Source organism: Urocampus carinirostris, chromosome 6 (assembly GCF_059441175.1).
Source record: "Urocampus carinirostris isolate Australia breed hairy pipefish chromosome 6, RoL_Ucar_1.0, whole genome shotgun sequence".
In the NCBI taxonomy this organism is placed as follows: Eukaryota; Metazoa; Chordata; class Actinopteri; order Syngnathiformes; family Syngnathidae; genus Urocampus; species Urocampus carinirostris.
The window spans coordinates 26294697-26310525 of record NC_142354.1 but is presented as its reverse complement, the minus strand read 5'-3'; the positions used below and the strand labels follow the sequence as shown (position 1 = coordinate 26310525).

Here is a 15829-nt window from a genome sequence, read left to right as displayed (position 1 = left end):
TCACAATTTCACATTATTTTCAATTGTTATTTTTAGTCTTACACACCAAAGAGCAGAGACATTTCTTCCCATTTTGTCCCACTCCTAAAGTAGTGCTGATAGGATCAAAAATGCCCAAATCAAAATATGAATGAATACAAATGAAAAGAAAATGTAGGTAAAAAAATGTAAATAAAAAAAAAATACAAAAAGTAAAATAAAGTAAAGAAATTAAGAAATTTAATAGCGTATTTTCCACTCTTTGAGGCGCACCTAAAACCCCAAATATGCCAGGAAATATAAAGTGCACCTTATGATCCAGTGTGCCTTATAGGCCGGAAGATACGGTCATTAAATTGAGAAAACTATCATTACAATAAAACGCCAGAAGAAATGATAACCATTTATGAATGAATCAATTTATTTTAATAGTGAAAGCATAGTTCAAAATATTTATGTTTTATGGAAAACACTTTTGTCTGTTTTATGCCGTTTTATGCAACCCTAGCCCTTAAAATAGTTTTAATTTTATGGAACCTATAGTTCGATGCGCCTTATATATGGATAATATTTTACAAAAGACAGTTTTTAAGTTGTGCTTTATAACCCAATGAGCCCTATAGAAATATTTAAAGTCTATTCTAAAGGTGCGCCTTAAAATCCAGTGCATCATAAAGCCGGAAAAATACGGTAAATAAAAAAAAGAACAATCCTAAATAATCTGAATTAAATAACGATTTCACTACAAAAATGTTTATATAAATAGTAATATCAATTATAAGTAGTTATATTTAATCTATTTCATGCTGCAGAAACTCATGGCAAATATTCTTCAAATGAGCAGGAGGTCATAAGTGTGTCTGCGGTATGCCATTGGCTGATAATTCAACCCAAGAAACACTCAAAACCAACCCCTCGTTTGAATAACGCGTCTTGATACATTTTCCAAATATTTTTTTAATTTTATTTATGTAATTCGGTATGTATGGTTTAGCGTTCAGTGACCAATCTAGGCCAATGCCGAGAATCAAGCTGGAAAATGAAATTGATAGTGATCTAATTTGCTGTCTTTTTTTTTTTTTACCTGACAGGTTCCCCGTAAGCTTTTAAAGTCGGGCGAAGGTCCCTCGGCAGCAGGAGGCATGGAGCAAAACAGTGGCTGATCCATGACACTAAACCCCTCCCGCCCACCGCTTTCATCCAACCGGACAATCACTCACTTACGTTCCCGTGTCCGCCCAATAACACCATGGCCAGCAAGAGGAAATCCACCGTGCCCTGTATGATACCCTCCAAATCCAAACATGTGCGCGAGGAAATCATCCTGGGCTCTCTGCCAGAACTCCTACCCACCATCCCGGAGGACGGCATACTCAGTATCTCTGGGGGCGAGTCTGGCCGCGTCTCTCACAGCTCGTCCAAATCCGAATGCGGCAGCGAGGTGCAGAAAGGCGGGACGTACGCTTGTCCCCCATGCTCGTTCGAGTCCCGGGATCTGAACTACTTTTTGGATCACATGCATAACTGCCACTTGGACTTCAGAGCCCAACCTACATTCTACTGCCTGAATTGTGGCATCTCTGCGGTGCGCTTTGAGGCTCTGGCTCTGCATAACGCTAACACGCATCCCAAGATCATGGAAGGCTTGACGACCGCCTCCCTTAGCGTCAACAAGAGGGACAACGTCACCACGGTGGAGCAGAGTCTCTTCACAGATGATGGAGACCGCTACCGGGAATCCGGGATCTCCCTTAGCAAGACCCCCATTGCCAAAATGATGCGAGCCAAGGGAGAGCACAAAAAGATTGTAGTATCCCACACGGTGGAAGTATTGAAGAAAGCCAGAGACCCCAACTTGCTGACGAATGTGCCTGAACTCCAAAACGGGGCCCTCAGTGTTTTTAACGCCCAAGCTATGCCCAGGACAACTGTTAGTCACACCGTGGCGACAACAGTGTCTAACCAAGTCTTTCACCAGCACACTCCTTCCCTCTACTCCCCGACCTCCTCCGATTCCAATAAAGACCTTCCAAAAGTTATGATCCCCCTCAGCAGCATCCCAACCTACAACGCTGCAATGGACACCAGCAGCTTTCTAAAAACGTCCTTCGGCAAGTTCCCCTACCCGACCAAAGCTGAGCTCTGCTACTTAACGGTGGTGTCAGAGTTCCCCGAGGAGCAGATCAAACTTTGGTTTACTGCCCAAAGACTCAAACAGGGCATAAGCTGGTCCCCAGAGGAAATCGAAGAAGCCAGGAGAAAGATGTTCAACACCGTGTTTCAGGGCGGCGCACCACAGAAGCAACCGACCACGCAGCGGCACGTCAATCACATTGTTACCCACCACACCGTACCGGCGGCTTCTAAAGGACCAAACTTCTCCATGGCCGACATTCCCTTTGGCGCCTTGAGGACCAGACCCACCGGAGGTATTCCCAAGCACGCTAGTTTGTCCACCAACCCCCAAGTGACGAGGGTGTCCTATTCCACCCCGCTTCTCCCTTCAAAGTTTCCGTCCCTAGTACAAAGTCCGCAGATACCGACCAAAACTGTTGAAGCCCCCGGGGAGCCGGAAAGAAGCAGCGGCAGTAGCAGCAGCACTTGCAGCAGTAGCAGCAGCATCACCAGCTATTCCAACGGAGAGAACGCCACCAGGAAAGTGGTCTCAGAAAGCCCGGCCGTCAACTCGGCAAATATTAGCAATAACCATTTGCACTTTGTCGCCAACCCAGATGAGAAAGCTTTACTGTCGGGACCGGAAGGTTTCAACAGTCACAGCAATGTTGAAAGCACCAGCAACGTCAATCATAACAATCATAACAGTGCCGCCATCAGTCCTCCAGAGCCGGCAGACACCTTTAGGAAAGACGAGCAAGTCGACACTCGGAACGACAATGGCTTTCATACCAATGAACGCAGCACCCCGCACCCAAATACCGCCAGCATTTCGCCAACGACAAGCGCCACCAGCACTACCGCCGTCATCACAAAAAGCGCCACTGATGAGGGCAAGCGCAGTAAAGATTTTGGCATCAAAGGCATGTCCATCTTACAGCAACTCATCAAGGAGGATGACCTTTTTAACGGAGAGCAAAGTGGCTCTGAGCTCAGAATGGAACCTTTCAAGATCAACTTCAAGAGACTGAAGATGAACGAAAGCGATACTTCATCTGAGACGCCGCATCAGGAGCGCCAGTCGGACACAGTCGAAGGGTCTTTCTCGCCTCCCTGGGCCAACAAGAACGCCCAACAGCTGCTAATCCTACGCCGGGCTTTTTCCAGCGCCCGCTGGCCCAACAGCCAGCAGTACGAAGAACTGAGCGTGCAGACGGGGCTGCCTAAGTCAGAGGTGGTACGCTGGTTCAGCGACTGCCGCTACAGTCACAAGAACGGACAGCTCAAGTGGTTGGAGAGCTACGTGCGGCCAGCGGTGGAGGACCCAGGCAAAGCCAAATCGCAGAAAGTCCCGACGGAGATTGAAAAGAAAGACGCGGAACAGACCGCGAACAAACCGGGAGATGCAGAAGTGGGCGCTGAGCGGCCTCAGTGGCGGGATTTTAACTCACCGCTGCATGCACTAATGGCGACCGAGGGAAGCAGCGAACTAATCAAAGCTGAGAATCCCGCTCAGTCGAGAATCCTGAAGGACGTCTGGCCTGAAAGAGACCATCAGCAGCTGACCACTGCTCAGCCGCTCATTGAACAACCGAACGATGCCAATCAGACCAGGTAATCAACGTCAAAAGCCCGATTTATTTAGTTACCTATTATTTGAAGTCAGAGACGTGCGGCTAGGTTCGTGTCTGGTGAGGCTTAGTCAGATTTACAAATAAAAGAAGCTAAGTCAACCAGTCCAAGGTGTCCGCTGCCCACTTCCCAAAGTCAGGTTGGATGGGTTCCCGCAACTCCACGATCCTAGTGAGGATAAGCGGCGCAGATAATGGATAGATGGATGGATGAAGCTATGTTTATTCATCATTGAATTCTTTGAGCAATAAAGCAATACAGTGAATATAAACTGTAGCATAGAAAAAAAACAGTTTATTGTCTCACCTTAACTAGTAAATGAAGTCATTTACGCGCTGCTTGTTAGGTAATCCTCCATTATGAAAAAAAAACTGCATGCTAGGAGAAAAAAATTACTGAATGGCTTGACTTCTTATAAGCTTTTTTTATACTGATTCTATGCACCAAATCTGAATCCTTTTTCTCACTACCGCTCTGTGCCATGAGGCAAAAGAATTGCGCGCCTCACTCTGCATCTGCAGTCACTACAAACCAATTACAATAATGACATTTGTAATATAATGTTGAAATTCTGCAATTTTGATAAGAAAATCCAAAATTTATTTTGTTAGACAGAAATTTAACACTGAAAATATATAACCATTTCATTTTTTTTTTAATTTATACATCCTGACTGAACCCCACTGTTTGAAGTGGTCTTAACTAATTTGTTTCTCTTTTTATTTAAGTTGCCTTTCTCTAGACTGCCCTTAATACTCTGAATCAATATTTCTGCTAAGTGGTTACCTAAGATATAAACTTCTAGCTTTTAGCAAACTAGCCTGCTAGCTTAACATTCGCTATTTAGCTAGATAGCTATCTGATCATCTGGTAGCTACCAAGATAATTTATTATCTATTAGCATTTTAGCATAATATATATTTCCTGTATACATACATTAACTATCAGATTATTGAATTGCTGAGTAGAATCTTTTTTAAGAATTAAGGAACCTTTAAGAATTTTTAAGAAAAGTACTACAGACTTTTATGCAATATCAGACAATTGCTTGTGTTAAACAAATCATATTTTATTGGAAAATGAAAAGTTAAATTATTGATACATTTTTTTAAAAACAGCTATAACTGGCATCATTATCTGCTGCTGAGATAGCTTATCATCAATTATTGTTTAAGCAAGCTAGCCTTCTATCATTTACATATAATATAACTTAGCTAGTTGGTTCTAAATGTTCTTGATTGACAGATGAACTACTTTATTTTTGTAAGCTATCGTATGATCTCTAGCGGGCTAGCAAGCTAGCAAAAATATGATTGGCTAGCTTACTATCTAGTACATAATTAACTAGCTAGCCTTGTACGCGGTTATTAATATGAAACGGTACATTGTTACTTTTCATACTAATTAGAGACTTGGAATGCAAACTGTCTCTTATTTGCTGATTGTTTTTGCTATTTTTATACACCTTATATCAGGGTTCTCCAATTTTTTCAAGCGAAAAGTAACTTTTTGTTACTTATTAGCGCAAAGGGCACCAGGTTTGATATGCATTTCCAAAATAACAACGGATTCTTTTATTATATGTTGTTACTATGTTATAATCATGTTATTACTATGTTATTAACAGGTCAACCAGTAAAAAAGACTGTGATCCACAAAAAAAATATGACTCTTGTAGAAAATCACAATGATCCAGCAGAACAGGTCTGTGGGCACCTAAGCTGTCCTTGAGGGGCACCACGTTGGAAACGCTTGCCTTAGATTTTTCACCATATTCCCCAATTTTATTTTAATAATATATAGCATTTCAACCGCATCTAACAAAAAGGAAGGAAATTTAGTATTTTAATGGGTTTTTTTTTACATCCATGTGGAATTTTTATTTGAAGTTTTACGAGCATTGTTCTCTCATTTTGTCCCCGGGTGAACTTTTTTTTTATTTTTAATGGCAACGCTGCAGCCTAGAAATTCCATTAACGCAGTTAAACACGGCACAAAGTACACCTGCTATTTTGTTACTTAGTTACAGTTTCCGGCTTTTGAACAATGCACGTTTTAAGGTGTGCGCTTGGCCATCCACTTTTTTATTTTTTACATTGGAAATATTCTGGTTTTTATTTTTTCGTATTTCTAAATACTTTTTTATGCTGTTCATATTCACTATTGACGGTCTTATTGCTGTAGTAAAAGAAATTTTCCAATTGTGGGACGAATATAGGATTATCTTATCTTAAATGTAGCTTTTTAAATTAAAATCATCAATTGTTTCACTACAAAAAAATGGTTTAGGAAGATATGTAGAGAATAGGTTTTCCACTTCAATTTATTTCAAGTTTGCTCAATTAACATATTGATTTATTTTAAGAACTACCGTGTTTCCAATAAATTGTATTTTTTATATTACAATTTAATTTGTGTAAATTATTTTTCTTATTTTGAAATTTGGAGTAAAATAAAGAATAATTTCCAAAACAGCAAGAATGTTTGCTTTTGGACTATATTGTCAGAAATGTTTGCATGTTTGAAATACTGTTCCTTATTTAATTATTGATTCAAAAGATTTTGTCGAGTAAAATTATAAAAGGGATACAAAATTATTTGCCGAATAAGACAAACACTCGATCATTTAAAAATATATTTTCTTTTACTCTAAAATTAATAAGAAAAATTGCTGATAAATTTGAAAAATGAGCAGAAGTATCTGATTCTGTAGGTAGTAGATCATTTTGTTTAAGTATTATTTTGTATTATTTTATGATGCATAAGAGTTATAATTTTACAATTTATTTTAAGCTTAATGGTTTGCTTTTGACTAGTAATAAAAATTTAATGGTTCGTTTTTTTTATTTTCATTATAATTAAAGTAATTTATCCGAGTACCTGTTTTTCTTATATTACAAAAAAAATGTATATATTCACATTTACAAAATCCATTTTCAAAATTAATTATTTCCTGCCAAGGATGCAGCTATTGTACTATGCATAACAGTTTACAATTTATTACAAGGCTTCTTAACTTTATTAGACAGCTTTTTGATGAATAAAAACATGATTATTTATTTTTATCATTTTTAATTATGATTTTTTGAATGTATTTGTTTGACTAAAATATTCATAGTTTTTTAATTATTATTTGTATCATTTATTGTAATTATCTAATTCATTTGGTTAGATATTTTTTTAAATGTTTTAACAAAAAATAAAAATTAATTACAATATATATATATATATATATATTTCCATTTAAATAATTGTATATATATTTTTATCAAATTTATTGCTGTGTTTGGTAGCCTGTTTCATAATCACATCAGATTTGAATTACAATGAAGGTTTGCATTAAACAAAATCTATTTTGAGCTTACAGAGTCATACCCATTAAATTATGGATTTGGGAGCTCATGCTAATACGTTTGAATAAATCATGCCCGTTGCATTCAGCGGATCGGATTTCGGAGACGCTCGCTTCTTCCCCGTAAACCAGGGGTCTCCAACGTGGCGCCAAGTTGCACCTGAATAGCTTGAGGATTGCTATCGAAAGTATAGCATTAGTCATTGTGATTTCACAGTAAATTTCATTTCAAACAAGCAAGAATGAACAGCCTTTATTGTGTCATTATACAAGATGAATGAAAATGTGGGTCTTCTCCATTCAGTGCAAGTAAAACCAATTAAGCAGGTAAAAATCTCCAAAAAGAATAAAAACATTTAAAAAATGTGATATATATAATAATTACGTGCATATACACAGTAGCAGTTGTACAGAACTTCATACTCATGACATCTGTAGATGCGAATTCAGAGTGCTAACGGCTAATGTGCATGGTTAATACAGGTGCTTGAAATCCTTGCTCAGTAGCCTAGATGGTAGGGCGCCCGCTTTGAGACTGGGAGGTCGCTGGTTCGCGCCTCGGCTGAGTCATACCTAAGACTTATAACATTGGTAAAATGGCGGCACCCTCTGTTGGCTGCGGCTGCATCGGCTTGCTACAACGGGTCAGGTGTATCGACATTTCGTTCTGTGTACATTGTTACAAAGAATAACAATACAAAGGAAATTATTATTATTATTATTTTCAGGATTGAAAAGTGCTTGAATGTCAGGTGAAGCCATCGTAAATGCTTGAAATTGTTGCCGTGTTTCACAACAGGTCTCTGTATCAACCCTCAATCATGCGCGACACAAAGGGTTCACAGTCACTGGTTTCATTGCCTGCATTCAATAAACAATACAAATAAGTAGGGGCGTCTGTGCACGACTGCATACATCTAAAACATTAACAAAAATACAAAAAACGGGACATCACTCAATATGCCGCACATTGTGGCATGGTTGCATCACAGTAATGATCGTTTCAAGCTGCATTACTTTACATTTAATTAGCTCTTTTTTATGCATCATTTAGCACAACTTATATACATTTGTATACAAAAACAATTTGTGAAGGCAGCTCCTATATTTAGCAAAATATGAACTATGTTACCCAAATTGATATTGGGCACAACTTACCTTCAGCCCGAGGTAATATAGCTGAAGGTACGGCAAGCGCAGAAGCCCATAAAGTGCCAAACGAAAAAGACAGTCGCACAACGCCCATGGCTTAACAAATGAATGCGGTACCAGAGTTTTAACAGTAATGCAACAAAAACACAGATTTTGTGAGAATTCCAAAAGAAATCAAAACAACTCTGTTACACCTGCTTTAAAATGATGCCAACACTTCTCCCTGGTAGCTTCGCTTTGCTTTCGCATTTGTTCACTTTATGTTAACAGCAGCAGCATTCATTAGTTTGTGTGGCATTGTCCTATGAAGTGTCATCGCCCGTGTTTTCATCATTTATTCAAATGCACACGCAAGATTAAAAATCGAGTGTCTAAATCGCAAATATTTGTGGATCCGCAAAATACATGATTCGCACCGGATTTCTTCTTACAATTGTATTGGAGAAAATGAAAAATTTTCACAAAAGTCCTTAAAAAGTGCTTAAATTTGGCATTTAAAAAGATGTACAAACCCTGCATGTGGTACCTCAGAGCACCGCAGGTCAAAGAGTTGGACATGTTGATGTAATTTGTCCTTGATGACTTTTTGGGGTATGTTGAGGCACCAAGTGGAGTAGATGTCCATGAGGGAAGGGAGAGGGCAGGCAATGATGTTTTGCGGTAGACTGAGCCTATTTTAACCTCTGTCAATGACAACCTGGTAATACCATAGTAATAATAGAGTTACAACATACAGTAACAACATAGTACCGTAAATTCCGGACTATAAGCCGCTACTTTTTTCCCAAATGTTCAGCCCTGCGGCATATTCAGTGAAGCGGCCAATTTATGTAATTTTTCTAACGGCCACCGGCGGCACTCGAGTACAAAAGGTAAAATTTAGACCGGTGGAATTGTGCGCCGAGGTAGACTGCATCCTCTTAGTTTATGTTCGAATTGTACGTATGACAGAGGACAGGGGTTCGTTCCGATTATGAAGAAGACGCCCTTGATGGCGACAGTTATGAGGAGAAAGACGAGGACGGTTTACCGTGAATTTCGCAATTGCGGTACGCCTTTTTTTAACAGCTACGCTTTGTGCGTTGCGAGTGTGTTAGGAGTAGCGTGGTGGTACGGTTTGGGATGAAAGTTATATTATTATTATTAAAGCTTTGAAAACTCTCTCGGTGTACCGTCTTCCCTTGTAAATATGTGTAACCATGTATAATATGTATTTGCAACTGTATATTTTTGTAATGTATTTATTTTAGAGACTTATTGTGATATGTTTTCTACGAGCGAATCAAAAAGAAGGGGCGGAGCAAACGCAAGCTGACGGGAAGTGGGGTAAAGCTGAGTTAAATCTCTTTGTTGTTGCAGCGGACAATAGTGGATATATATTTTTCCCACCCTTAACTTTGGAAATATACATTTTTTTTGTTGGATTACTTTCAACGGGACCTGGACTTTAAAGGTTTGCATTAAATTCTAACTACCGGTATCATTTTCTGCTCATGTTGCCGATTGTGGTGGATGGATTGTGTACTATATTTGCAGTTACAATTGCGGCATCTAAAGTCAGGTTTGGGATAAACTTGTGACTGTGTTACATGTTTAAATGTTGGCACATGCAGCTTATATACAGGTGCGGCTTGTGTGAGGACAAAACCAATAATGTCTGCAAAATGTGGTGCGTGCGGCTTATAATCAGGTGCGCTCTATAGTCCGGATTTTACGGTAATGCATATCAATAGCACTTTGTATGAATCAGGTTGAAAAAGTTTGGTGACCCCTGCCATAAACTCACCTGTTCTCTCGCTCTTGTTTAGAGATCGCCTGAGGATGGAGCTACTGGAGGTGTGATGAAATCCCTGGAAACACATCCGCGGCCCATCGGGAGAGAAATAAACGAGAGTGTTTGTAATGACAGCAAATGTGATTGTAGCTGGACCGTAAGACTCTGACTGTAACTGTGAATCCCCCCCCACTACCACCAGCCCTCCTCTTTCTCTTCCTCCCCCATCTGCCATCACTCCGTCAGAAGAGAAGAACTTCTCACCTTTTTAGCTTCTGTGATGTTTCAGCCTATCATGCTTTTTTTGCAGGGGGGGGGGCACAACCAGGTCAGTCGAGGGATCAAAGACCAAGAAGACGCACACCGACTGGAAAAACTCACTTGAATGAACCGGAGTGAATAGGATTCGGGGTGGCCAAGAAATGGGGTCAGCGCCAGAAATCTCTATACAGTATATGAGCGAAACTGCACTATTGAAAAAAAGAGGGGCGGGTGTACTGACTGAATGGACAATCGATGTGTCAAACAAATTTTATTGTCAGCTTTTGTGATATTTTTTACTTTTTTTTAGCATTCAGTACTTCAGCACTGCCTTGACTCTTTTTCTTCTTTTTTGTGTTTGTTTCCAATTTTACAGGGTGTCCCCCACAAATGTAAACACATTTTAGCAGCTGTTAACTCAATTTTTTCTTCATTTTTTTATAGATTGAACTCATTAACGGAGTGATTGAGTTAGAGTTCGTACCCCTTTTTCATAGCTAAATTCAAGAACTCTTTAAGGACTTCCAAAACCCAATTTTCCAAATATTTCCACTACCGTTAAAAGAAAAAAAAAACGCTGTGGATCATATATTTTGCAGAGCCACAAATATATTGCGGTATATGTATGTGAGTTTTCATCTTGTGTGTGAATTGATCAAGACATAATTTTTGGATCTTGAGTAAGTCGCAAATATATATTTTTTTAGACAAATTTCTTCCCGTATAGATGTTGATGAAAAGGTACAGTAATATGTAGCTTACATTTTCAGTTGCTGGAAGTCCTTCCCGTTGCTATTTATCACTGGGAAACGGCCATAATAAATGTCCATAATTGATACGTAATCCTTACATAGTGCCCTGTTTAGGTGTCCTCTTGGGCGCAACATGTTTTTTATATCCTGAGTAAATTAAGATTATATAGGTGATGATGTTTCAAAGGAAAATGCCACACATAAAACAGATAATACTGGTTTCCATTGTTACCAGTAGCAGGAAAAGCCTCCGGATTTGACTCGGATATAGCACCTTCAGTATCTGGTCACTGTTTTTCAGTGTACAGGGAGATGAGCCAGACCTCAGCAATGACAGTCAGCGGGGTTCGTCTAACTACTGATACTAGATCTGTATTCACACGGGAAAAACTACTTTTTTCAGAAAATTTGAGTATCACGTTGTACAATACACATTCCACCGCATCAATCGTGGGGTTTATACTTTGTGGTGAAGAGATTACTTCCTTTGTTTTCGTGATTTGTTAAAGGCACAGGTACATGTCTTCCTTCACTTAGTTTAGGGTCATTTTGTAACTACATTCATCATATCCCATCTTATAAGTCACAGCAAAGAAAAATAAATCAATAATGACAAGTGAAATTAAAACTGACGAATTGAAATCCTCATTAATGCAGTCACGCATAATGCTCGCTTGTAATATACTTCATTCAGTCATTCATTTCAGGCAGTTATATTCTTTGTGTACACATGTTAATATAACCTAAATCATAACAGAATGCCTGAACGTATAAAATCCCACCCCTTTTCTCTCATATACAAAACTGAAAATTAAATGTCATGAAAATTATGTTGAACTGATATTCCCAGCAGAGCTTTTTAACAGCAAACAATAGTTTTTGTAACAGAAGAAATCATTCATGACTGTGTTACTACAGGTAACGGACCAATAATATTACATGGTACAAAATAGCGTATATACAATATGTACCACCACTACCATTATCTGCACTGCTTGTCCTCAGTAGGGTTGCGGTGGTGCTGGAGCCCATCCCAGCTGTCTTTGGGCAGTGGGCAGGGGAAATTCTGAATGTGTTGCCAGCCAATCGCAGGGCACATAGAGACAGACAACTCACTCGCTCATTCTAGGGACAATTTGGACCGGTCAATTAATCTGACATGCATGTTTTTGGAATGTGGGAGGAAACTGGAGTGCCCGGAGGAAACCCACACAAGCACAGAAAGAACTTGCAAACTCTACACAGGAGGTTCGATCTCATGACCTCAGAACTGTGCTGCACGCGTGCTAACCACTGCGCCGCCGTGCTGCCCTTACAATATGTAAAATACATGAAATACATTACATATACATAATATATATACATACAATCATGCCGGTACAAATATTTCCAAAGTATGAACAATAAAGCGTGTATGTAATATTATGTACTACAGTAGTAACACTGTTACAAAACTGCACTTAACAGAATTAAAATAGTTACCCTTGTGACGCTTTGTTTTAATGAAACAGTTGGATTTCCTGGTCCCCACCAGTTCTTAGCCAGCTGATATTACTATTATCCTAGAAAGAATAAGTGGCCTCATATTGTAAGTTGCAGTGTTTTAAATGAAGAGAAAAAGTAGTGACTTTGAGCCCGTTACGGGCTGTACTGTACAGGAATCGATTGCATTTTCATACTTCCGTGTGGCATTTTAGAATCAATTTCCGTTCTTCAAAGCAAAGCGTGGTTGCCATCACTTTGTTAAATAGGTTCCGAGTTTAAACAGCTGCTGAAATGCCTATACATTTTTTGAGGACACCCTGTATTTACTTTTTGAGTCACTGTAAGTCCAGATGCAATCGAACCGATTTTATTTCAGACCTGTGTCGATGTTGGTGATCACTTTGCGGTTCGGCTACGCGCAAGAGACTATGAGACAATGCACTAACGAAAACAACAAAGGAAAAAAAGGACAAAAAAAAAATCCCCACCGCCCAACTGCAAAGGTATCGACGCTCTGCCCAGGATCAATAACCGACAAAGCTCTGCAAGCTGAACAGAGACTAGCTTGTCACGCTAACGTTGCCTTACTCAGCTCTGTCCGTGTGTTTATGGCCTGTTTGTCGCTTTCCGGCTACTGCGCTTTACGGGAGAAGATTTCAGAAATAAAATCAAGCGCATCGAGGATCGCCGTCGGTCTGTATCTGTGAAAAGAAATCGCGTGTGCTGCTTTTCTGTACACTTTGGAGCTGTAACTGTAATATTGTATGATCAAACTATCGTGGCTGGATCATCGTTCCTAAAAGTCGAATTAGCAATCGGACCCTTTTATTATTTTGGACACTGTCGGTGAGATTTCGAGCTAGCTAGAGAGCCAAATGAGGAGGAAAATCTCCTCTGATTATTTTTCTTGTTTCTATTGAAAAAACAAACAGCATCCGGTCGCTACATGGATATCCTATTAAGCTGCATCTTTGCCAAGCTGCTACTAGCTAAGAACGGTGCTATACCATCCAAAGTGAAATTGGAGTTTCGCCTCCTACCAGCAGTGTATGCACTTGTGTCGAATGTTACAAATTGATTTTGGTTTGAGATCAAAAGAAATCTGGACTTACGGTGTAATTGATCGCTTACGGAAAAAAAAAAAACTTTTATGAAAATAGCCTGATCATAAAGCACTGTTGTATCATCCTTTCTACACTTTCTCGGAATCTTTACAGAATAAAGCGAATATTCACCGTTGTGCGATGTCGTGTTCTTTATTGCGGTTTTCTCAACTTTGCCTTGGTCGTTTAAACTCCTTGACATTAGATGGTGATAATCCTGAGATTTTTGTAGTTTTTCTGTAGGTTTTTGCAATAATTCTGTAGTATTGTTGTCATAGTATTTTTGAAGTATTTCTGCAGTATTATTATTGTGGTAATCCAATGGTATCTTTGTAGTACTACTATAGTATACGTATTTGCAGTGTTTCCACAGTTGTATTTTTGTATAATTGTAATACTTTAGTATCTTTATAGTATTACTATAGTATTTTTGTAGTATTACCGTAGTATTTTTCTACGATTTATGTAGCAATTCTCTAGTTGATCATGGTAGTTTTTCTGTATTACTGTTGTTGTATTTTTGAATTATAGGAATACTGCAGTGCTATTTTTGTAGTATAAGTTTTTTAGTATTACTGTAGTACTTTTTACTATTACAGTACTATATTTGTACTGTGACAATAGAATTTTTGTAGCATTTCTGTGGTACTACCATAGTTTGTTTTATAGATATTCTGTAGTATTACTGTAGTTGTATTTTTGTAGTATTTAATTTCGTGGTTTTACTGCAGTAGTGTTTTCGTAGTATTACAATAATAGTTTTGCAGTTCACTAAGGTATTTTTGTAGTACTTCTGTAGTCATATTTTTAACTTAAAGTACTAGTGTAGTATTTTTGTAGTGTTTCCGTACTTGAGTTTTGTAATTTTCCCATTAGTGTTTTTGTAATATTTATGTTCCATTTATTTATATTTATTTTCCTTTTAATGTTTTTAATGCAGCACTTGTTCTTACAGCAGTTTTAATTCAATTTGACCCATAGTCCAGTGTGCCTTACATATGAAACACAGGGGAATATTTTAAGGGTGGGACTCATAGTCCGAAAAATACAGGACTTGAACTTTGGTTTAGCTTTTTTTCGTAAACTGAATACCTCCTACCATCTCTGGTTCAAACTGTGCAATCAGAGCATTTAAAGAATATGAGAAGTTGATTTTTTTTCTTGATTTGGCTCGTGGCTTGTAATTTGGTTGGTATGTTTCCAGAAGGGCAGCACAGCGGTTAGCGTGTGTGCGGCACAGTTCTGAGGTCATAGGTCAAACCTTCCTGTGTGGAGTTTGCTCCCCGTGCTTGCGTGGCTTTCCTCCCACATTCCAAAAACATGCATGTCAGGTTAATTGGTCAGTCCAAATTGTCCCTATGTGTGAATGATCAAGTTGTGTGTCTCTGTGTGCCCTGCGACTGGCTGTCAACCAGTTCAGGATGTCCCCTGCCCACTGCCAGAAGATAGCTGGGATGGGCCCCAGCACCCCCGTGGCCCTACTGAGGATAAGCGGTGCAGATAATGGATGGATGTTTCCAGAAGTCAGTCAAGTAAGGAAACACTGCTTCATTGCAAAGGTTGATCGCAAAATACAAAAGCTGTGGAAAACTTTTGAAAGGATTATGTGGTGGTTAAAGCGCCACCTGCTGGTCAAAAGTTAAAAATACTCAAATTGGACGACAACAGGCCAACTGGGCCTGATTCCATGGACTACTCCCACCCTAATTTTTTTCCTCTTTATTCTTTAAAGTAAAAAACTCATTATGATGGAATACTGTCAAGGGCATTTGGCCAAATGAAATCTGAATTCATCAGTCCCATAACTGAAAGTTACCCAAGCAGGTTATTGCTACGCCAGAGAAAAAAAAAGTACTAAAACAAGTGCCAAATTGCAAAATTGTTTTTTTTAGAGGACATGAACATATTTCTCACAAGTACCATATAACTTGGGTAAATTAAATATGTAACAGTATGCCGATTAAACATGTCTAAAATTCTTTTGACATATTTACTTTAAAACACAAACCATATAAAAGCAAAAAGTTAGGATAAGAATATCTAAAATATATACAGTGTACAGGACTGTCTCAGAAAATTAGAATATTGTGATAAAGTTCTTTATTTTCTGTAATGCAATTAAAAAAACAAAAATGTCATACATTCTGGATTCATTACACATCAACTGAACTATTTCAAGCCTTTTATTATTTTAATATTGCTGAATTTGGCTTACAGCTTAAGA

General features: G+C 38.7%; 1 protein-coding gene across 1 annotated transcript in view; it reads left to right on the top strand.

The window, feature by feature from the left end:
* Positions 1-13741, top strand: part of zhx3a (zinc fingers and homeoboxes 3a) — a 49031-nt gene extending 35290 nt beyond the window's left edge. Inside the window, exons 2-3 of the mRNA XM_088338488.1 lie at positions 1071-3708; positions 10039-13741. Of these exons, the coding sequence (XP_088194614.1) occupies positions 1229-3708; positions 10039-10072 (2514 nt within the window). The 5' untranslated portion in view covers positions 1071-1228 and the 3' untranslated portion in view covers positions 10073-13741. The remainder of the gene's footprint in view (positions 1-1070; positions 3709-10038) is intronic.
* Positions 13742-15829: the final 2088 nt, after the last annotated feature.